Source organism: Gracilinanus agilis, chromosome 4 (assembly GCF_016433145.1).
Source record: "Gracilinanus agilis isolate LMUSP501 chromosome 4, AgileGrace, whole genome shotgun sequence".
NCBI lineage: Eukaryota > Metazoa > Chordata > Mammalia > Didelphimorphia > Didelphidae > Gracilinanus > Gracilinanus agilis.
This window is the reverse complement of record NC_058133.1, coordinates 196,033,131-196,057,228: the sequence shown is the minus strand read 5'-3', so window position 1 is coordinate 196,057,228 and position 24,098 is coordinate 196,033,131. Positions and strand designations below refer to the sequence as shown.

Genomic DNA, 24,098 nt, shown 5'->3' with positions numbered 1-24,098 from the left:
CTAAAAACCCAGGGAGGAGAGCATCTAGAACAGGGCTTCTGATCTTTTTTGGTGTCATGGTCCCTGGTTATGTGGTGAAGATAAAAATCCTCCTCAAAACAATGTTTGTAAAAGCAGAAAATAAAATAAATATGATTAGAAGGGAAACTAATTAACATAAATGTAGATATCAACTTAAAAAATAACTGTTATAGGGGGCAGCTGGGTAGCTCAGTGGATTGAGAGCCAGGCCTAGAGACAGGAGGTCCTAGGTTCAAATCCGGCCTCAGCCACTTCCCAGCTGTGTGACCCTGGGCAAGTCACTTGACCCCCATTGCCCACCCTTACCACTCTTCCACCTATAAGTCAATACACAGAAGTTAAGGGTTTAAAAATTAAAAAAAACAAAAACAAAAAATAAAAAAAAACTGTTATTTCTGATCTAGAAGATGTTGACTACTGACTTTTAAAAATAGTATTTTTATTGTTTTTCTTTGTTTTTATATCACCTTAATTTCTGAATATATTACTCACTCCTCCCTTCCCCAATCCCTTTTGACAAAAATTTAAAAGAAAAAAGCCAGAGGAGAGAGAAGTTAACTTGAAAGATGAAGGCCCTGGGGGGAGAAGGAAACAGAACTAAGAAAAGCCTCCAGCTGAAGGTGTGATTAAAACTGAGAGGGCAAGAAGGAGAGCAATGGGTAAAATGGCTGGAAAGATAAAATAGAGTCAGGTTATAAAGAGAATTAAGAAGCATCTTCCAAAAGAGAAGGGGAGGGCATAGGATCTAGGATAAAAGAGGAATTCTGTACTGGCAGCTCAGTAAACTAAGGCAAGACCCTCTGTTGAGAGGAAGGAGGGAGGGATGAAGTAGGTGGTTTGCAAAGAAAAGTTTTGAAAAAGCAACTTTGGAGAATTCATTCAGAGAATCAATTGGTAAAAAGCAAAGAGTGGCAGGCAGCAATCTGGGTCCAATTGAGTCTGGATAGCATAAATTTGTTCTGGACCCAGTTAGCACAAATTACATGACTACATCTAGATGCATTCTCTAGTAAAGATTAGAGCAAACAGATTGGTGAGAGTAATCCTGGACAGAACTAAAGGGATTATCACTCTTTGGACCAAGAGCCAAAGGATAGAAGGTAGGATAGAGTTTAAAATTCAGGTGGTTAAGGGTCAAATTTTTGAAGGGAGGGAAGGGAGTCCATGTTTGTTGTTGCTGTTGTTCTTTAGGCATGTCCCTATTTGGGATACTGGAGTGGTTTGCCATTTCCTTCTCCAGTTCATTTTACAGATGAGGAGCCTGAGGCAACAGGGTTAAGTGACTTGTCCAGGATCACTCAGTCAAGATTTAAACTCAAGTCTTCTTGATTCCAGGGCAGAGCTCTTTCCACTGTTGACCTAGCTGCCTGAACTCAGAGTAGGGGTGAGTATGAGAGATGTTCAGAAGATCAACTCCTCTCAATGAATCACTAAGATGGAGTCAGGGAGCCTTTCAGTCAAAATAAGCTAAGTTTCTTATTCCCAAACTAAGCCTATTTCAGACGAATAGGATTGAAACAGTCCTTGTTTTTGTGTTGTTTTTTTTTAAACCTTTACATTCTGTCTTAGAATCCATTCTATGTATTGGTTTCAAGGAAGAAGAACGGTAAGGGCTAGGCAATGGGGGTTAAGTGACTTACCCAGGGACCCACAGCTAGGAGTGTCTGAGGTCAGTCTTTGTTTTAATTGGTTAAGACCTGCCTGAATAATTAGAATGATTGGTTTTGAAAATTGCATGTTCTGATTAGCTAGCTTTTGTGATAAGATTGTAGCTCTCAAGTAACCAGCCAGTAGTGAATGAGGACCATCTTTGCATCAGAGACAAGGATAAAAAGATTCTACTCACTTCCAATCTTGGTACTTGCTAGCTGGCTTTATCATCCTTCACAAGTGCCCATTGTTGTGAGGATGAAATAAAAGAGCTTTTGAAAAACTGAGGCTGAGTTTGAGATTCTTTTGAGAAGGTAGTAGGTCCTCTCAGTGAGTAACTGGGAAAACAGGGAGGGATAGAGTCACTAGAGGTTTCAATAGAGACAGAGAACAGGTTTGGAAAGGATGAGACAAAAGAAAGGAACAATGTTAGTGTTATAGACTATTAAGTAACTTAACAAGCATTTATTAAACCCTTACTATACTTAGGGAGGATCCAGGTTCCAATCTGCCCTTAGACACTTCCTAGTTATATGACTGGGCAAATTACTTAACCCCAAGTTGCCTAAGGGGGAAAAAAAAGTCTCAAAGGCATGATGTGACCTCTGGAGGGCATTTTGGAGGCAGCTAGGTGGCTCATTGGTTAGAAAGCCAGGTCTTAATCCCAGTTGCCTAGTTCTTGTACCACTCTTCTGCCCTGGACTCAATATTTTGTATCTATTCTAAGAAGGCAGAAGTTAAAAAAAAACAAAAAAACAACTCTTACTATGTGCTAGGGTATGAAAAGTTCTGGATTGGGGAAGCAGAAAACTTGTGTGGGATGAGGAGATCAAGGGTATAACCATCCCTGTGTGAGGCTAGGATAAAATGTAGGTGCAGGTCATAGAAACTGAAGAGGCTGATGAAGCAAAGGGTATTTGTTTTTTTTTTTTTTTTTTTTTGTTTTTGTTTTTTTAATTTTAAACCCTTAACTTCTGTGTGTATTGACTTATAGGTGGAAGATTGGTAAGGGTAGGCAATGGGGGTCAAGTGACTTGCCCAGGGTCACACAACTGGGAAGTGTCTGAGGCCGGATTTGAACCTAGGACCTCCTGTCTCTAGGCCTGGCTCTCAATCCACTGAGCTACCCAGCCGCCCCAAGCAAAGGGTATTTGAAACTATGTTGCCAAGTAAACTGGAGTCTCCAAATATGGCAGAGGTTAGAGTAGAAAGGAAGATTTATAAACCAGATACCAAATTCCCTGAGAAAGGAAGAAGAATGATTTGGAGGCTATAAATAATAGCCACTAGATAAGGTAATTTGTCCAAATGAAATGAATTTCTAAGGATGAAAGGTGGCTGAATGGCATGGTAGAGGTAGGGATAGGGGAGGTATAGAAGTGGCAAGGAGGAGTATGAAGTGAACAATTAGGGAAGTTCTAGCCCAGGGACAGTTCCAAAGGTGAGTGATAAAGTCCCCCTTGATTTGAGAGAGGATTAGGAAGGGTCTGTGGAAGATCTATCTGAAAGGTCACTGCTTCTGCTGGGAAAGTGCCATTAGAATAGCTCCTAAATGATAAGGATAGAATTGCCTTCAGTATGGGAATGATGAGAGAGGAGAGGAGAGAAGGTAGCCAGGGATGTAGTGCCTTCTGGGGAAAGTCAGGGTTACATGACTTCAAGAAGGTGAAGGGAGCATGAAAGGAAGACAAAGGATGAAGAAGTTCCAGAAATTATAAAGAAAAGGAGAAGGGGAAAGCAGTAGGATCCGGATGACAGAAACTGAGGGGACTGATGCCCATGGAATATACATAATTCTTTCCCATCTATCATCAGGCACCATTCTTCTCTTGATTCTGCTGCTCTTCTCTCTACTCTATAAGTAGGGAACTTACTATGTATGCCAGGTAGCCTAGACTCTGAATTACAGAGATTCTGAATGAAATCATAGGGCATGTCTACTCCTGTTGGGAAGGGCATGACAATGGTGGTGCTGATTTGATTATAATTCTCTGAGCAAGGAGCAGACTAAGAGTACATGACAAGATACTTGTGCTGGCCTGGCCCAGATGTTCTGGTCCAAGGTTGGAGGCAGAGTTGTTAGATAGGATGAGGCTCAGTTTCAGACCAGACTAGTTGTAGGGGTTAGAAATGAAGTCTGGTTTACTAACCATTCAATCAACACTCAGATCAACTTCATCCCAGGCAGTTCTAAAGGTGAGCCAACACGAACCCCCCCCCCATGCCCCTCTCTCCCCAAAAAAGAAACAGCAACTAAAAACCTCCAGGGGGAAAGGGTCTGGGAAAGGTCTGTCTGAAAGGTCACTGCTTCTGCTATATCAGCACAGTTCATAAATGGCAAGGACAGGATTGCTCACTTTCCTTACTTATTTTAGTATTCTTGCCTTAAAGCCAGGCTGCCTCTCATATGAGTAAAGGGACTAGAGAAGTTTATAGTGGGAAAGAGATGACTTGGGGAAAGAGAGGAGGAAGGAAGCCTGTGATTTGGGGGTTTTATTCAAGCAAAGGTTTAGAGGACAAGTTGTCAGGGGTCTTATAAAAGGAATTTCTTTCTTTCTTTCTTTCTTTCTTTCTTTCTTTCTTTCTTTCTTTCCTTCTGTCTATCAATTCTAAGACAGAAGAACAGCAAGAGCTTCACCAGTGATGGCGAACCTATGGTACAGGTGGCAAAAGAGCGCTCTCTGTGTGCACATGGCCACCCCCACCCCCTAGTTTATTTCTAGAAAAGCAGTGGGACTTGGGTTGAACTGCTCTCCTCCCCCTCTCATTGTGCCTGAAGACATTTTTTCATATCACCCACCCCTCTGCCCAATAACCCAATGGGAGAGCTTTTTCCCTCCCCTGTGTGGAGTAAGGGACAGGGGCAATGTGCATCCAGCACTTGGCAGGAGGGGCATGACACAAAGTCTCTGGGGAGAGATGGGCATGGCACTCAGCCTGGGGGTAGAGTGAGGTAGGGGCAGGGCCTGGCACTCCATCTCTAAAAGGTTTGCCATTACTGGGCTAGACAATTGGGATAAAGTGACTTGCCCAGAGTCACACAGCTGGGACATGTCTGAGGCCATATTTGAACCCAGGACCTCCTAGCTCTAGGCCTGGAGCACTACCTAATACTACTATGCTACCTAGCTGCCTTAGGAAGGGATTTCTACCTTGGAGGGAGATTGAATTAGATCACTTACAAGTTTCCTTCCAACTCTTAAGAGACTATGATGTGACTAAAAGAAGAAAGTAGCAGGATAATAGATCTTAGAAGCAAAGCAGAGTCAAAAGAAAGTGTTGTTTTATTGAAGATTTGAGAACTGATTAATCAATAAGTATTTACTAAGCATTTTTAATGTACCTGGCAACAGCTGCTGCAGAAATCAGAAAAAGGTGGATCCTGAGTTAAATCATAAAGAAAATCAGGGATTCTGCGAGGAGAATGTGGATTCCATGGCTGGGGGGTAGTCAGTTGCAAAGGCACAGACAGGAAGAGATGGAATACCATGAGTAAAGAATAGTCAGAAAGCAAGTTTGGCTAGATTTTAGAGTGCATATTGGGAGAAACACGTAAGAAGGAGTAATAATTGAAGGATCCATATCCTGTTGTTCACTTTCAGTTGTGTCTGACTCTTACATTTTTCTGGCATTTGGGGTTTTCTTGGCAAAAATACTGGAGTGGTTTGCCATTTTCTTCTCCAGTTTATTTTATAGATGAAGAAACTGAGGCAAATAGGGTTAAGTACTTTGCCCAGGGTCATGCAGCTATTAAGTGTCTGAGGCCAAATTTGAATATAGGTCCTCCCAACTCTAGGTCCAATCCTAGATCAGTGATGGGCAAACTTTTTAAAGAGGGGGCCAAAGGAAAGGAAATGCTCATCAGTCAGTCTGTTTCTAAGGCAACTCTTTTGAAGTTTCATTGTATTGTATCTTACTCATTGTATTCCTCAGATTAGGCCAGATAGAACATTTCAGGGGGCCTTCATCTGGGTTTGCCCATCTCTGTCCTAGTTAGTGGGAAAGGGAGAGAGACCAGAGCACCAGAGAATCTTGGAAAGAGGGAGGAATATCTTTTCCTTTTGAAAGAAAAGAGGGGCAGTGGGGTGGGTCATCGGATAGAGAGCCAGGCCTGGAACCTTGAGGACCTGGTTTCAAAGGGGACCTCAGGTACTGCCTAGCTGTGTGACCCTGGGCAAGTCACTTATACTCCACCTTCTGCCCTCCCCACCCCAATTGCCTAGCTCTAATCACTCTTCTGCCTTGGAACTGATACTTATATGAATTCTAAGACAGAAGGTAAGGATTTTTATTTTTAAAAAAGAAAAAGAAGAAAAGGAAGAAAGGCTAATGGGAAAGATATACATGTACATACACATATATATACAGAGGAAAAAAAGAGATGAGTTTTGATGCCATGATTTATCAAAGATAAAAGGATTATCCAGCAACATTTAATTCACCATTCTCTACTTGCTTAGATTGCAGAATTTAAATTGCAGAACAATTAGGATTTACTAATTGACTTCAAGTCCAGTGACCAATCCACTATTACAAACTCTTTTATTTGACATTTAAAGCCCTTTACAACCAGATCTTACCTACTTTACCGGAGTTATTACACATTAACCCTCTGGCCCCTTCCCCTTGAGTTCTTTACACCCACCACTACTAGCCTTTTTGTTCTTCATCAATGACATTCTATCCTCACCTCCTTCCTCTTTGCTCATCCCTGAAAAAAGAATTTCCAGTTTGATTTAAATGAAACTCTGAAAAAACTCATCTCAAACTGCCTCCACCCCCATTTGAGGTCATATTATTTTGTGGTTACTTAATTACATTTTTTTTGGTTATTTTGCATTCTTTTTTATTTTTATTTTTATTTTTTTCATAGAGAAGCCCCTGTTGTTCAAATAGGCTGTGAAATAGTCTCAAAGTTAGGAAGAAATAGGTTTAAGTACTACTTTTAACTCTGGGCAAGTGGCTTACCACCCCCCAACACTCCAAGCAACTTACTTAGATGTATATCTTGATAAATATATATATATATTAATTTATGTTAAATATTATAATCGATGTCTTAAATTAGAACTATTATAAGAAAAATAAGTCTTAATTTAGAAATTACAGAGAACTGTCAAGACGTTTGAATTCACAACACTGGTCTAAAGGCACGTTTAGAGTGTGTTTCTGTGTGAAAGTCGTTTCCACAGACAGAAAGAAAGCATTGCAAGGGAAGGGAATGTTTCACTTGTCTCTCTGTATCCCTAGCAACGTACCCAGCCTTTAGACGCTTAATAAATGCTTGTTGCTAGATGGTTTGATGGCACGTGCCACAATCCAATCAGACACTACCAGTCCCTAGAGCCGCAAGCTGGAGTTTGGAGCTTGGTCTGGTGACGTCACTGCGTTCCTTCCCTAGCTGTACCCTGGGGGTTGTAGTCTGAACAGGACTTCAAGTTCCACACTGCCTCGCGTTGGGTCGCGGCGCCTGCGCGTTGCGCACGGCGGGCAGAGCTGAGTCCGGGGCTCTTTTGTTCCGCGGAGCTGGGACGATTGGCTGGGCCCGGGGGAGCTTCGCTTAGCCTAGCTTAGGTGAGGAGGGGCACCAGGCGCTAGCCGCGGCCGCCACTCCTCCTGATTTAGACAGCTCACCCTCCTTCTCGCTGTCCCCAGTCTCCAGCGACGCGCTAGCGGCGCGACACCGATTCCCCCCGGGTTGAGTCGACGCTGCTCTGAGGTAAGGAGGGAGGAGTGTGTGTATTTGTATGTGTCTCTCTGTATGAGCGTGTGTACATGAGAGTGTATGTGTCGGTTGACACTGGGAGGCCTGGGGGGGTAGGGGGCGGGGAAGGCCGATGGGGATGGAGCCGTTAGGAACACGGCGCGTGCGAGATACCCCCCTCCCCCACTGCTCCCCTGCCCTCGTCCATTCCCGCGCGCGGACCTCGGGAGGGGGGCGGGGCCCGCGGAGCGCGCGCGGCGCAAGCGAATCCCGAGACGGAAACGGCCGGTGTGGCGGTCGGGCCCCCAGCACGTGTGGGCAGCGGTGGGCTCCTCTCTAGCGCTATCCTTGGATGAGGCCCCTCTGCCTCTGGGGAGTAGGAATGTGGCCCCGGGGCTAGGGGAGATGGGCCGAGCTATAGCTACTTTAGCCGCATTGTTATTACTTTCTATTCTATAAAAGAAAAGGAGGTGGAGTATTGAAGGCTTTGTGCGCCCTTTTCTCCTTCGGGTGGGGAGGAATTCCCTTTTTCGGAATGCAAGTTTTTACATTTAAGAAGAAAATTTAGGATTGAATAACATTATGGAATTCAGTTCTCCATCTCCGCCTCCTCCCAGTTGATAACCTAGCTTTGTTGCTGTCTCGGTGTGCTGTCTCGGTGTTTTATATGTTGTTGTTAGTTATCTACTTCGGGGGAGTTTCTAGAGTACTGGGACTATCTTTTCCTTTCTTTGTATACCCCGGACTTAGCTAGGTGCTTGAAGGCACATAAACCTGGTGGTTAATAAATGCTTATTGTCTGGACCTGTAACTTAGTTGTCTGCTTGTTGTCTTTCCCTTTGATCGTAAGCTTCTTGAGGGCAGGGACTATCCTTTTTTTTTTTTTTTATTTGTATCGCCGCGCTGTCGCATAGTAGGCACTTAAGACTAAAAGCTTTCCGCAACCAAAGCCAGTTTTCTCAATTGATGTATTTACTGTCAAATAATGGTATTTCGAAATAAAATTTCGCCTGTTTTTCTTCATAAGACCCATTTCCGAGATTAATGCAATAGGAAAATGAAAAAAAAAACTTAATTTCATTTTACTCTGACTTTTCCCTCTTGTGCCAGGCTATTTTCCACAAGATTGTGGCAGCAAACTTGTGCTCAAGTTTTGGTTTTGGGGATGAGGAAGAAGATGAGATTGAATCTCTACTCAAAAATTGACTAGCTAGTTGACCCTGGTTGAGGGAAGATGTGTAGATGTTGTCGACGTGGAATCTAGAGATCCCAAACTTGTGGCCTAGTCATATCTGATGAACCCCAAGTTTTGGGAATAGCTTGTAGGTTGGAGACCCCCAGAGCTTGTGCTTGTTCCCTGTTCCCGTGAGAATCCACCCTGAAGGGAGCCTCCGGCTAGCAGTTCCAGACTGAATAATGGACCCTAGGGTGGAGCTAGACATAAGCTAAGTGACACTTTAGCCCCGGTAGGCATTGCATCAGTCTCCTAAACTGAAGGTCCAAGTTCAATCCCTGAAAGGGGGATGTGGTACAATGAGAAGCTTCTAAGGCTAAAGAATCACTTGGCTTATGTCTAGCTCCACCCTAGGGTCCATCATTCAGTCTTGAACTGCTAGCCTGAGATTCCCTTCAGGGTGGATTCTCACGGGAACAGGGAACAAGCACAAGCTCTGGGGGTCTCCAACCTACAAGCCATTCCTAAAACTTGGGGTTCATCAGATATGACTAGGCCATAAGTTTGGGATTTCTAGATTCCACATCGACAATGTCATCTAAAGCCTCAGCCCAAATCTGGGTCCTCTGCTTTCTCTCCCTCCCAGAAAAAGTCACCTGCCTGGTAAATATGGCCTGGCATTCCATAAATCTTTGGAACTTGGGTTTAGAGCTGAAAGGAAACATAAGAGACTCCACTGTTTTAAATAAATTTTTAAAAAGTGTTTGGTGGAAAAGCCTGGGTGTTTGTTTACTTGGTGATTGATAGCTATAGGGCCATACACTGGGGCTTTGAAGGTTCTCATTAGTAGATAAGGCTTGAATTATATTTCTCTATTCAGTCTTTTTGTCAAACAAATTTGGGCCCCCTGTTTGGAGTAGGTGACTTTGTGTTACAATATTAAGCTGCACTATTTAGAAGAGGATGCCATTTCTTTTGGGCTAGACAATGGGGGTCAAGTGACTTGCCCAGGGTCACACAGCTAGGAAATGTCTGAGTCTAGATTTGAACTCGGGACCTCCCATCCTTGGGTCTGACTCTCAATCCCCTGAGCCACCCAGCTGCCCCCTCCCCCTCCCTTTTTTTCTCTGTTACCTCTCCCCATACCAAAAAGTCATCCCTGCAGTTAGGTGACTATTTGAAAAGTTTTCCTGAGTAGAGGCAAGAAATCCTTTATGTTGTATTCCTAGAGGCCTTCCAGATATTTATATGAAAGATAAGTTGGTTGAAGAAAGCCTCTGGGCTATGATGACACTTTTGTTCTCTTTGGCTTCTATAGCCAGCTCAGAGTTCTGGAATACCAGCTAACTGACCTTTCCTAGCTTTGTCACCCTGGGCAAGTCACTTAACCCCAATTGCCTAGCTCTTGCTGCTCTTCTGCCCTAGAATTGATACTAAGTTTTTTAAAAAAGGTATGGGTTTTTTAAAAAGTGAGTGAAGGGGGGCAGCTGGGTAGCTCAGTGGATGGAGAGCCAGGCCTGGAGACGGGAGGTCCTAGGTTCAAATCCGGCCTCAGCCACTTCCCAGCTGTGTGACCCTGGGCAAGTCACTTGACCCCCATTGCCCACCCTTACCAATCTTCCACCTATAAGTCAATACACAGAAGTTAAAGGGTTTAAAATAAAAAAAAAATAATAAAATAAAAAATAAAAAAAATAAAAAGTGAGTGAAGTAGGATAGTGCTATGACCTACTGTCAGTATCTTGATTACGTGTGGTTAGGTACCTTAATTTTCTAAACTTTTGGAAAAAGGAAGTTACTTTGAAATATGCCAGTAATCATTAGAAAGGATTTTTTTTAAATGAGAGAACTTAAGTACACTTTGAAAAAGAGAACCCAATCTTCAAGCATTTATTATCATCTACTATTGCCAACCCACTGTCTTCCAGTGTCTGACCCCACTTGGACCATAGTCAAACTGAATGAAATCAGATCCTAGAAACTAAGGAAGAAGCAGAATATTTTAATGTATTCGTAGCAGAACAAGCATGCATGTAGGAACCCCTCTCCTAAGGAGTGGAGCCCCCTTAGATACAGAAATTAGCCAGCTTTTATTGTTTGAAAGATGTGGAAAAGAAAAAAACGCCAAGATCATTGTTTGAGGGGCAGGTATAACAGCAAATTCTTGACAGTAACTCCTTGGAGTAACTTTTGGGATCTCAAGGAGATAGGCTAGATTACAGTTATCTTATCTGGAAATCTCTGGAGTCCCTCCTGGTGAGATAATGTTCTTAATATCAAGAAAGGTTTCTAAGATTGTTCTCAATCCAGGCCCTGTTGGTGGAGTTGGGGCAGGATTCAGTTGGTAGGTCCCCATTTCTCAAAATTAGCTTATAGTTAATAGCTTATAGCAAAGGATTATTGTTATGTATCAGAAACCCCGGGAAAAATGGAAACTGGGGCAAATGCAACCAATTGTTATAGTCAGTATTCCTTTCACTTTCTCTCTATGTTCCAGGCCTTGTGCCAGGTGTTGGGGATACAAAGAAAAACAAAATAGCTCCTGACTTTGCCTCCCTGGCACTAGTGTCGGGGATCAGAAAAGGCCTCAATGTAGAAAGGGACACTTGAGCTATAAGCTTGGAAGGAAAGTAGGGATTCAAAGAGAAAGGTGAGGTAGAAGTCTACTGAGATGGAATGTCATTGGAAGAAAAGCAAGTAGGTCAGTTTGACTGGAATGTAGAGTGGGTAGAGGCAACTTAAAGTGAAATAAATAAGTCCAGAAAGGTCTGGAGTCAGATTGTGAAGGGCTTTAAATGTCAAATGAATAGAATTTGTTTTTATTTTAACCTAGAGGCAGTAGAGAGCTTCTGGAACTTTTTGAGCAATATGAGTTTGCCAATCAATAATATTCCTATAGAAATTTATTCTTTAATGGTGTTTTGTTGTCCAGTTGTTTTTCAGTTGTACCTGACTCTTGGTGACATATTTGGAGTTTTCTTGACAATGATACAGGAATGGTTTGTCTTTCATTTACTTCTAAAGATCATTTGACATGACAGAACTGAGGTATACAAGATTAAGTGATTTGCCCAGGGTTACATAGTGAGCTACTGAGGTCAGATTTGAACTCAAGAAACTGAGTCTTCCTGACTCCCAGCTGGGCACACTTACTGTGCCACCTAGCTGATATATGACCATTTCTAAAAAAAATTCTTCACTGATTTGCAAAAACACAAGTCCTGTAGCAATTTCTACAAACTGGAGAATTCAGTATTGGCTGTATGTATCTTTTTTTTTTTTTTTTTTTTTTTGGAGGGGAGGGTATCCTACATGGATTGGTCAATAGGGTTAATGCATTAATGTTCAATGATGCCAAGTTTCTGTTGGTCTTCATTTGACATCATCTTGGAGAAGTAAAGTTAAGACTGACTTAGTACTTAACTTTTTAAAAATTGATTTTTTTCTGTTTTTATACCTTCTTTTTTTTTTAACTCTTATTTATGTCCTAGGCAAACAGGGGTTAAGTGACTTGCTCAGGTCACACAGGTAGGAAGTGTGAGGCCAGATTTAAACTCCAGATTCTCCCAATTCCAAGCCTGGTGCTCTATGTACTGTATCACTTAGCTGCCTCTCACCTTCATTTTCAAATATATCCTTTCCCCTACTTAAGGAATTTTCTCTTTACAACAAATGTAACAAAAAAAGAGTAGAAAAAGAGTTCAGCAGCATATTACCTGACTTAATAGTCATAGTATATATATAGTAATCAATATCCATAGTCATCTCCACCTTGCTTCAAAAGGAGGCAGGTACATTTTCATATTTCTTCTTTGAAGACAAACTTATTGTTATAATTACATAGCCTACTTCATCAGTTAGTATAGGTCTTTCCATGCTTCTCTGAATTATTTTTTTTTCTCTTTCCTATGGCACAGTAGCATCCTTTTTGAAGTCATGTATTTTAGCTTTTTAGCTTTTTCCTCAATTTGTGGGCATTAAATGTTTTTTCCACTTTTGGTATTTGAGAGACCTTTTCTCTTTAGCCTCCTACTCCTATTAGAAGTGATTTCTGAATCAAAGAGTATGGGCATTTTCATCATTTTAGCATAATTCCAAATTGCTTTACAGAATAGTTGGACCAAATTATAGCTCTGCCAACAAACAGTATATTAGTGTTGGCCTGTGTTTCTGCAGCCTTTCCAACATCATCTTTGCCAATTTGTTGTTTGGTAATAAAACCTGAGTTATTTTAATTTGTCTTTCTCTAGTTTTTAGTAATTTGGAGCAGTCTTTCATATGGCTATTAATAATTTGTAGTTCTTATGAGAACCTCTTCCCCCTCTAGACATCTTGCGAGGAAATGGCTCTTTGTTTTATATATTTGTAATAGTTCCCTATAAGTCTTAAATTAGGCCCTTATCAAAGATATTTGAAGCTAAGCTCCCTCTCCCCACCATTGACAGTTTCCTTTACCTAATTGTATTTATTTTGTTTATTCAAAAACATCAATTTCATATAATCAGAATTAGTTATTTTATATTTTGCCTCTTGTTTGGTTAAGGACCCTCCCTCTAGTCATAGTTGAGATATTTTTCATGTCATGACCATTAATATTCAGATCTCATTTCTTTTTTTGAGGTTATCCTATTATATATCATATAGGGGTAGATCCAGTTTTTGCCCAACTGCTTTACACTTTTCCCAACAATTCTTGTCACATAGGGAACTCTTCTTCAACAAGTAATTTCTGTATTCAGGTGTCTGTTTTTTCCTTATGTAGGCTGTTCCACTGACCCACTTTTCTATTTTTTACAGGTTCTATAGTATTGATGTCCCTTTTTAAAGAAAAAGTTTTCTTTCTGCACTGTATGATAAATTGAGTCTCAGTGATGTGTGCTTCACCGAACTTTAATTTTAAAATAAGCCCTCATGATTGGCCTTGTAAAATAACTACCCTTAAATTAAACATGTCAGATATATGGGGAACGTCTCCAAGCTGTAAAGACTAGACTGTGGGAGTTAAGTGATTTGCCCAGTCACACAGTTAGGAAGTATCTGAAGTCATATTTGAATCCAGGACCTCCCCTCTTTAGGCTGGCTCTCTATCCATTGGGCCACTCAGCTGCCCCCAGGTTCTTGCTCTTTAGTATCTTTATGAGTACTAAGTCCAGAGAAGATAACCATCTTCTACATTGGTCACAGATCTGATTCCTAGCCCTTTAAAAATACAGGATAGAATTGTAGCAGAATTGTAGTAAGCATAATGAACTATAGAAACTGTCTCTTGTGAAGCTTAATTCCCTACCTGCATTGACTTAAATAGTGTGTGTTTCCCAAATAGTAAAGACAATTGAAATCATTGAATGTTCTATCCAAGATAAGTTATTCACATGTGTGGAAGGGACAAAGAAAGAGCCTATTTGAATTTTAGTTTTCTAAATTTAGATTTTGTGATTGCTGAGTAGGAATCAGTTTTACAAGTGAGAAGCATCATGCTATAATGGAATAAGGAACTTTAGATTGTAAAGATTTATATATTTATGTCTGGAAGGAACTTTAGAAGATAACTAGGCATGCCTCCTTTTTTTTAAACAGATGAGGAATTTGAGGAAGATATATTAAGTGAATTGATACAACAGAACCTAGATTTTAAAATTCCAAATTAAGCAATGTTTTCAGTAGGGCTTATATTTGAATCTCTCCTTTGCCTGTGTCACCTTGGACAAATCATTTAACTTAAGAAGTGTATAAAATGAGAGATTACATTCTAATGTAAGAAAGAACTGTGGTACTGTGGTTTCTTACCTTTGAAAATCTATGGGTCTGTGTTCAATATCTGAGGAACTTTTTTTTTCACTTTACTATTTTTTCTAAACCCTTTACTTTCTGTCTTGGAATCCATAACTAAGTATTGTTTCCGAGGCAGTAGGAAAGTACAGTAAGGACTAGGGAATTGTTAAGTGATTTGCCCAGAGTCACCCAGGGAGCTGTCCAAGGCTACATTTGAACCCAGGATCTCCCCACTTCAGGCCTGGTTTTCTTATCTATACCTAGCTCTGCCTCCTTTCTCTTTACTATTTACAGCCCTGTATTGAATTGAAAGTTGGTACTAGTAATTTGGACCTTCATGGAGGGAGATCTTTATTGTTGGATGCTTCCAAACTTGTTCTTGTTTGGAACTCTTGGTTTAATTCATAACTTGCATTGTTTTGACTTTTTCTTTCTTCCCTTACAAGTCTTTAGGTGAGAACTCTATAGGGATAAGATTTGCCCCTTAAAGGTCAATATGACTCCTGTGACTCAACTTGTAGTGGTTTCACCTTTACAGGTTACTGCTAAAGTGAAAACTATTGACATATCAAAGACATGGTTTATGAATGTTCCACACAGAAGATCCTAGCTTGGGTTCCTTAGAGTGACCAAAGGCCAGGGCTCTTTTAGGGGATGGTTTTGCTGTCAAATTTCTCATCTGAAAAACATTTCCTTTACCAAAAAATAAAACCCCATTCTGAGGAACAGACAAAAAGTAGTTTGGAATTTTTACTGGAAGATGTTATATTTCAGTGATGTGTCATACTCAAATAGGAATGGGAACAATTTCTCAATTACATTTTAATCTGGTTTAGACCATTTGTGGGCTGCATGTTTGACACCTCAATTATATCCAATCAGGTTTTATCTGCCTCTTTTTAAAAAAATTTTTTAAACCCCTACCTTCTGCCTTAGAATCAATACAGTGTATTGGTTCGAAGACAGAAGAGTGGTGAGGGAGGCTGGGAGTTAAGTGACTTGCCCAGGGACACAGCTGGGAAGTGTCTGAGGCCAGATTTGAACCCAGGACCTCCCGTCTTGAGGCCTGGCTCTCAATCCACTGAGCTACCCAGCTGCCCCCTTACCTGCCTCTTAATGACAGCTCTGTATTGCTTTTTGTTTTTTTTTTTAGGAGTTTTTTTAAAGTATTAATATTTATTTTTTAGATAAGTTAACATGGTTACATAATTCATGCTCTTACTTTCCCCTCTTCCCCCCCCACCCACCCATGGCTGATGCGTATTTCCACTGGTTTTAACATGTGTCATTGATCAAGACCTATTTCCAAATTGTTGATAGTTGCATTGGTGTGGTAGTTTCGAGTCTACATCCCCAATCATGTCCGCCTCAACCCATGTGTTCTTCCTCTGAATGTGGGTAGCATTCTTTTCCATTAGTCTTTCAGAATTGTTATGGATCATTGCATTGCTGCTAGTACAGAAGTCCATTACGTTCAATTGTACCACAGTATATCAGTTTCTGTGTAACATGTTCTCCTGGTTCTTCTCCTTTTGCTCTGTATTAATTCCTGGAAGTTGTTCCAGTTCACGTGGAATTCCTTCAGTTTATTATTCCTTTGAGCACAATAGTATTCCATCATCAGCATATACCACAATTTGTTCAGCCATTCCCCAATTGAAGGACATACCCTCATTTTCCAGTTTTTTGCCACCACAAAAAGCACGGCTATAAATATTTTTGTACAAGCCTGTTTATCTATGATCTCTTTGGGGTACAAACCCAACAATGGTATGGCTGGATCAAAGGGCAGGCATTCTTTTATAGCCCTTTGAGCATAGTTCCAAATAGCCAGTCAGAATGGTTGGATCAGTTCACAACTCCACAAGCAATGCATTAATGTCCCAGTTTTGCCACATCCCCTCCAACATTCATTACTCTCCCCTTCTTTCATTTTAGCCAATCTGCTAGGTGTGAGGTGATACCTCAGAGTTGTATTGATTTGCATTTCTCTATTAAGAGATTTAGAACACTTTCTCATGTGCTTATTAAGACTTTTGATTTCTTTACCTGAAAATTGCCTATTCATGTCTCTTGCCCATTTATCAATTGGGGAATGGCATGATTTTTTATACAATTGATTTAACTCCTTATATATTTGAGTAATTAGACCCTTGTCAGAGTTTTTTGTTATAAAGATTTTTTCCCAGTTTGTTGTTTCCCTTCTGATCTTGGCTACATTGTTTTGGTTTGTACAAAAGCTTTTTAGTTTTATATAATCAAAATAATTTATTTTACATTTTGTAATTTTCTCTAACTCTTGCTTGGTTTTAAAATCTTTCCTTCCCCAGAGATCTGACAAGTAAACTATTCTATGTTCACTTAACTTATTTATAGTTTCCCTCTTTATATTCAAGTCATTCACCCATTCTGAATTTATCTTGGTGTAGGGTGTGAGATGTTGATCTAAGCCTAATATCTCCCATATTGTTTTCCAAATTTCTCAACTGTCTGTATTGCTTTTTTTTTTTTTTTTTAACCCTTTCCTTCCTGGAGTCAATACTGTGTATTGGCTCCAAGGCAGAAGAGTGGTAAGGGTAGGCAATGGGGGTCAAGTGACTTGTCCAGGGTCACACAGCTGGGAAGTGTCTGAGGCCAGATTTGAACCTAGGACCTCCCATCTCTAAACCTGACTCTTAATCCACTGAGCTACCCAGCTGCCCCCTCTGAATTGCTTTTGAAGAGGAATGCTGATTTTTTTTTAAACTATTGGGATGTGTCATTGAAGTTCATCTTTGAACTTGCTAAAAATTTATTTAGATAACTTGGATTTTTTTTAAAGTTCCTTATCCATCTAGTATTCCTATTGCCCATTGAATAAGATCCAAACTTTGTCCTTGGCATATTAGGCCTTAATAACTTCTAGACCCAAACAATCTTTCACCTTCAGCTTCAGCTGGAATTACCTTTTATTCTTTTGTACATTTTTAAAGCTGTTAGCAGTGGCCAGTTGATCTACAAGCATGTAACTTTTACCCCATGTATGTCAGGAGCTATATACTAAGCCCTGAGAAATATAAAGAAAGGCAAAAACCCAGTCCTTCCACTCAAGGAGCTCACATTAAATGGAACTTCATCAAAGTAGGAAAGGAGCAGGGGGAACAAAGATGACAGAGAAGTGCCTCTTGCAGTTGGTGGTGAGATTTGAGCAGTCTTGAAGAAAACCAGGAGACAGAGGTGAGAGGGAAGAAAATACCAGGCCTGGATCAGCTAGTACAAAACAGCTATGTGCAAGAAATAGCAAGCAAGTCAAGGACACTGAATCATAGATTGCATCAAGGGAAATAAAGTATGACAAGACTAGAAAAATGGGAAGGAACCAGACTGTAAAGGTTTTTTTTTTTTTTTTTTGGAAAATAATTTCAATTTATTGAAAATCCACCAGCTCTGTATTAGTCTGGAAACATTATGCAGCTTCTTCCTTAGCCACACTGTCCTTTTTGAGTGGTCCCATGAAAGCTTTCTTCTCCTCCACGGTCTGGAAGCGACCATGGCCAAATTTAGAGGTGGTATCAATAAACTTCAAGTCAATCTTCTCCAGGGCACGACGCTTGGTCTGTACCAGCAGAGACTTTCTCAGGGTGAGGACACGCTTCTTGGTCCCAACAACACAACCTTTGAGCATGATAAAGTCATTGGTCACTTCACCATAGTGGACAAAGCCTCCCAGAGGGTTGATGCTCTTATCAGACAGGTCATAATCAGTTGATGTGTTGTTTTTTATCAGCTTGCCATCCTTGATCTGGTAGCCCTGACCAATCTTATAGATCTTTTTGTTGATCTCAGTGCGGTGATGGTAGCCCTTCTGACCGGCTCGAGCCACAGAGAAGGCAACACGGGCAGGATGCCAAGCTCCAATACAGGCCACTTTACGCAGGCCTCTGTGAGTCTTTCGGGGCAGCTTCTTTGTATGCCAGCGGCTGGTGACACCTATGTAACCCTTGCCCTTGGTCACACCAATGACATCAATCATCTCATCTTGTCCAAATACGGTGGACACAGGCACCTGCTGTTCCAGCTTTTCACGGGCCCAGTCCAGTTTCTCAGATACACTGCCACCGTTCACCTGGATCTCCATCAGGTGAGACTTCTTTTGTCTCAAAGGGAGCAAGCGCATCTGGGTGTGAGCAATGACTCGGATGACCTGGCAGTATTTCTTCATGCTATTGAAGTCTTTCTCCAGTTGCTTCTTGCCATCATCATCCTGCCATTTCTTGCAGTACTTGGTGAAAGCCTTCTTCTTGGACTTATGCCAGTTCTTATAGAATCGTCTCTTACACTCATCACTGATGTGCTCAGCAAAGATGGTCTTGAAGCTCTGGAGGCCTCTGGGGGTTTGTACGTAGCCTACAATACCCAAAATGACCATGGGGGGCGTCTCTACGATGGTGACAGCCTCAACAACTTCCTTCTTGTTCACCTTTGAGCCAGGTCTGTCCACCTCTCGAACTATGTGGGTCATGCCTGCCTTATAGCCCAGAAAGGCTGTCAGGTGGATAGGCTTGCTGGGATCATCTTTAGGGAAGCTCTTCACCTTTCCCCGGTGTCTGCTGCTTCGCTTTCGAGGCAAGAAGCCCAGAGACCCATGCCTGGGAGCAGAGAACTTCCGGTGAGACATGATGCTAACGCCTCCGAGGCGAGCTGGAAGAGCTGTAAAGGGTTTTAAAAGCTTAACAGAAGATGGTATATTTGATCTTGGAAGTAATGGGAGCCATGGAATTTATTGAGCAAGGGTAAGAAAGACCAGTTTGTTGCAACAGTCACCAGTGTGAGGTGTTGAGGCCCTTAATTGAGAGATGATGTGAAGGTAGAAATAAGACTAGGCAACTGATTATGTGAGATGAGTGCAAGTGAATAGTTGAGGATAACAGCAAAGTTGTGAGCCTGAGTGATTGAGGGAATTATGGTACCCTTCACTTCAATAGAGAAATTTAGAAGAGGGGAGAATTTTGGAGGGAAAGAGAATGAGTTCTATCCTGCTCCAGGTCAGTCAGTCGGTGGGTGATATGATGGAGTGCAAGAAAAGTGTTAGGGCTAGATTTATAGATCTGGGAATTGTCCACATAGAGATGATAATGGAACCTATGGAATTTGATGAGATCTCCAAGTCAGATATCATAGAGAGGATTTGTGGGCTTTTTTGGTAGTATGCGGAAGGCTGTGGACCTCTTAGAATAATATGTTTTTTAATTAATAATAGATAGAAATGCTAAATTTCACTTAGAATTAAAAAAATAATAATTATGTAACCTTTTTTCCCCCAACTATTTGAACAGACTCCTTTCCTCAAATCTGTTCAGACACTCTTTGGGTCTACAAGGAGAAGAGAAGGCCCAGGACATTCTTAAATAGTAGATGCAGTTCATGGGTGAAATTCCAGCCAAGGGATACTAAGAAAAGGGTATGGATCAACTAGATTAGAAGAAATCTGTGTCTGGAAAACCTAGAAGACCATCAGTAGAAAGTAATTAGCATTGTCCAAACCTGCAGAGGTCAAGAAGGTGGCTAAAAGATTTGGCAGTTAAAAGATCATTGCTAATTTTGGGGAAAGCAATTTCAGTGGAGTGACAAGAGCCATAAGTATTTAATATTAAGCACCTTTTATAAATAGGTCATAGTTGTTGGCCAAATGAGGTTACCAAAAGAAAAGGAAAAGAGGGCCTACTCTCTTGGGACTCATAATTCCCTTTAGAAGGATAGAATTTTCTACCTTTCCAAATCTCACTTATAAGAAATTGTAATCAATTACTTTTTTTAATCAATTGATTTTGTAAATTTGCTCTTAACTCATATTAGGATAAATTACTTTAGTAATAGGGAAGTAGAAATATATACTTGATCCTGTGTAAGATAGCAGGGTATTGGCTGTAGCTAACTTCTATTTCTGAAAAGCTGAGCTCCTGCAAAAATAAGCAGATGAGTTAAGATAAGTTTCCTCTTTTCAACTAGTCCCAACTACCTCCCTTGTATGTCATGATGTTGAGGGTATCCCACTTGTCATAGTTTCTGTAATACTCTAGTCAATAAGAAAGGGTGTTTATTGTTTGATACTTCCACTCCCCAAATAGGACCAGTAATTTATTACAAATCAGCTTGAGTCCATCCCTGTTTTCTATTCCCAGAATATACTAACCATAAGTTACTATATCATGCCCCAGCCAATCAAGAATCATAACACCTGTTACTCAAGATTTTGTAATTTGATTCCACTTTTGTATTCCTGTTTATTGACTTTAAAAGAGCCCTGTAAAACTTCAGAGGCAGCCTTGGTTACCGAGGAGCCTTGGATGGACTTTTATTACCTCCGTTTCTCTTAATTGGGTTTCAAATTTTAATTTTGACATACCTATTTTTCTAGACACAGCTTAAATTCCATCTAAGCCTCAGGTGATTTCCATCTCTTCTAGTTCTTACAGAATTATTATCTGAACCTTTCATTTGAGGACCATCTTGTATCTTTTCTATTCAGTGTATCAATTCTATTCAATGACCTTGAAATCTTATTTGTGTCTATATAGTTACTTTTCCTCATATATCATTTCTCCTAACTAGATTTAAAATTCTTTAAGGGATTATACTTCCCTAGAAAGCTTTCCCTGATCCTTTAGTGGGTTTGCTTGCAATTCACATAGCCTGTTGCACTTTTCTTACAAATTTATTCATTGTCTATTTCTGAAATCAACAAGCATTCTTCTTGTGTTAAGCCCTGGAAGCCCATCTTCTTGTGTTAAGCCCTGGAACTACAAAGATACAAAAATGAAACAATGACTTACTCTGGAGGAGCTCACTTTCTCTGAGGGAGATAACGTGCACAAGATAATATTTATATATATAAATAGTTGTAATGGAGGAAATGCACTACCCTTGGGGTATTAGGAAGATTTAGTGTAGAAGTGGTGCTTATGCTGTGTTCTAAAAGATTAGAAAGATCTTGTGAAGTATAATGGACAAGAAAGTCATTCCAGACATGAAACATGAGTTGGAGTGGTTTATGTGAGGAGCAGAGAAAAGGTGGGTTTGGGCTGAGCTATGTATTGCAGGAAGGTAAGCAGTGTAAAATGAAGCTGGGAAGACAAGATGAGACTAATTTGTAAAGGTCTTTAAAAAATAAAAAGGCTATCTCTTATACAAGAGACAGGAGCGACTAGAGTTTGGAGGAGTCAGGATCAGATCTGTGCTTTAGGAAAATCACTTTGGCAGCTCTGTGGAGAATGGATTGCAGTAAGGTGAGACTTGAGACCAGAGTCCAATTCATAGGCCATTACCATAGTCTGGGTGAAAGGAAGCGATGAAGGACTTGAAGCAAAGTGGTGACTGAATCTACTGAATGAAATGGATGCAAGAGATGTGGAAAGTAGAAATGATAAAGCAATTATTGATATGCTGGATAAGGGAGAGTGCTAGAATAAGGTTATGTGCTGTTCACCAGCGGTATGACAGCTTCAGCAGATAAGATGAATGGATACAGTCAGCATTTGAATCATGTATCCCAAAAACTGTTCTGCTTCAGTCTCGGGACTGGCTTTATTTTTTTATACCCTTTTCTTAAGATTATATACATGTTGGCATGATTTTCATTCTCGCCATACATTTTTTCTTAGAGATAATGGAGTAAGTCATACATTAACTTCTACTGAATTACAAAATCATTTGACATTTCTTAATTATTCTATTTTCTTTGATTATACAAAGAATGCAAAAGCTTGGCAAGAAATGTTCATCATGGAGTAACTGGGCTGGAAATTGTACTTTCTGTCCATCCATGAGGTGCAATTCATGCATTATATTTTAACACAATAGTTGATTACATTTTGACCAATCAAGTCAGGGATGATTATTCTTTGCTCTATTTAGCTACATAATTTAATCAAGTGATTTGCTACTCTGATTCCTTACACAATTTAGACAATAATTCAGGTTTCAAAGAAACAATAATCATAACCTGGTCCAAATATTATTTCAATAACAGCCTTTCATTATTCAATACTTTTCAAAGGTGAGTTGAAGTTTAGGCTAGCTTTCAGGGTTATCAAAACAATCCAGTAGGGAGAGGTGTACTTGCTTTCCCATATTTCATCCATTGTCCTTTTCTGTGTTAACATTTCGGATCAGAGATGGGGGGGGCGAAACTTGGAGACTGTTCTGCCCTGTTTTTGCAGGCACCTGTGTGAGAGTGAGAGATCTAAGTTAGGGTTTTTTTTTTTCTTGCAATTAATTAATTAATTTTAAGCCCTTAACTTCTGTGTATTGACTTATAGGTGGAAGAGTGGTAAGGGTAGGCAATGGGGCTCAAGTGACTTGCCCAGGGTCACACAGCTGGGAAATGTCTGAGGCCAGATTTGAACCTAGGACCTCCTGTCTCTAGGCCTGGCTCTCTATCTACTGAGCTACCCAGCTGCCCCCGATAAGTTAGGGTTTTTTAATCTTTAACATTAACTCACTACTTGCTGGTTTGTTATGGAGTGATCTTTAGGGGGAATTTCTGTAATTATACATGTAGATGGGGATTTCCTAGGAGTCTGTAGGGGGTCTGAAAGGGCTCTAATAATTGTCTTTACTAATCTATATTTTCCTGGGGCTGAGTAGGGATATTGATCACAATGATTCCAATAATGAGTGTAGTAAGAGAAGAGTCATACAGGGGTATCTAAGTTGGGAGGGTTTCTATCTTTCCTGAGGCTGCTTTGCACTTCCTCGAGGTGCCCCCTGTGACCATGTCAGACAGGGTGAGTTTGATGGCCCCTGGCAGTTGTGAGTCAGTTTCTGGGAGAATGGGGTTAATTTTTGACCCAAAAAAGTTTAGAAAAGGCATGAGTTTGGGTAGGGGGTAGTAATGAAAATTGTTTTGGACATATTGAAATGTACAAGATATGCAATTTGAAATTGTAGAAAGATAGCAGACAGCCAGTGGTCTAGGAACTGAAGAACAGGGGAGAGGCTTGATATTTAGATATATGTGTATGAAAAAATGTCTAGGCCCAGTGGAGAGGTGGAGGGGGAACAGCTCTGCCAGAGTTCCTTTGCCTTTCTAGTAATTGGGGAGTCTGCATGTCCACCCACAGAGAGCCCTCTACATGCCATCTCTGGCATCCGTACCATAGGTTCGCCTTCACTGCCCTAGGACAGTGCTGGGCAAACTACAGCCTGTGGGCCAGATGCAGCCCCCTAAAATGTTCTATCCAGCCATGACATTATTCCTAATCTTATGAATACAGTACAATGAAACTTTGAAAGAGTTGTCTTAGAAACGAACTGACAGATGAGCATTTCCTTTCCTTTGGCCCCCTCTTTAAAAAGTTTGCCCATCACTGCCCTAGGACATAGCTTGGGAAACACCAATAGTTAATAGATATGGATGGTATAGATCAGTGATGGTGAACCTTTTAGAGACCATATGCTGTGGGTGTGCCCCTCTCCTCCTTATATGCCATGCCCTGCCCTCCAAGCCAATGGATCCTGTATGGAGGAGGGCCTACTTTTCAGGATGCTATTGACTACCTTAGGCAGTTTTCTTTAGGAAAAGCCAGGTGGTAAGGATTCTTGAGCCAGCAAGTCCTGCCACCATTTGATTGGGGGGAAGGAGAGGCAGCTTAAATAGGGTTCTAGAATAAGATGAGCTTCCCTTTTAAAACAAAATCGTCCTTTGGGACAACTAATTCTGATCTGGGTTCAAGTCAAGTCTGGACTTGCAAGAATTGTTTTACCAATGATTCTGGTCTAGTTGTAGTCCACCTGACC

The 24,098-nt window shown here is 40.8% G+C and overlaps 2 protein-coding genes across 4 annotated transcripts in view; one reads left to right on the top strand and one right to left on the bottom strand.

The window, feature by feature from the left end:
• The first annotated feature begins 7,162 nt into the window (after window positions 1–7,162).
• The window catches only part of CBX1 (chromobox 1), a 41,109-nt gene continuing 24,173 nt past the window's right edge, over window positions 7,163–24,098 (top strand). For both annotated transcript variants that reach the window (XM_044676197.1, XM_044676196.1), the window contains exon 1: window positions 7,163–7,390. The gene's annotated coding sequence lies outside the window, so the exon portion shown is untranslated. The remainder of the gene's footprint in view (window positions 7,391–24,098) is intronic.
• Window positions 17,683–19,000, bottom strand: LOC123247330 (60S ribosomal protein L3-like). 2 transcript variants are annotated; one of them, XM_044676195.1, is made up of 2 exons: window positions 18,595–19,000; window positions 17,683–18,447 (listed from the first exon to the last, which is right to left on the bottom strand). In XM_044676195.1, exons 1-2 carry the CDS (start codon window positions 18,976–18,978, stop codon window positions 17,767–17,769), a joined length of 1,065 nt encoding a protein of 354 aa, XP_044532130.1. In that variant the 5' UTR covers window positions 18,979–19,000; the 3' UTR covers window positions 17,683–17,766. The 2 variants fall into 2 exon arrangements, with proteins under 2 accessions (XP_044532130.1, XP_044532129.1); XM_044676194.1 differs by having other exon boundaries at window positions 17,684–18,999.

Coding starts and splice junctions, on each gene's coding strand:
- LOC123247330 (XM_044676194.1), bottom strand. CDS start 18,978: ATGTCTCACCGGAAGTTCTCTGCTCCCAGGCATGGGTCTCTGGGCTTC.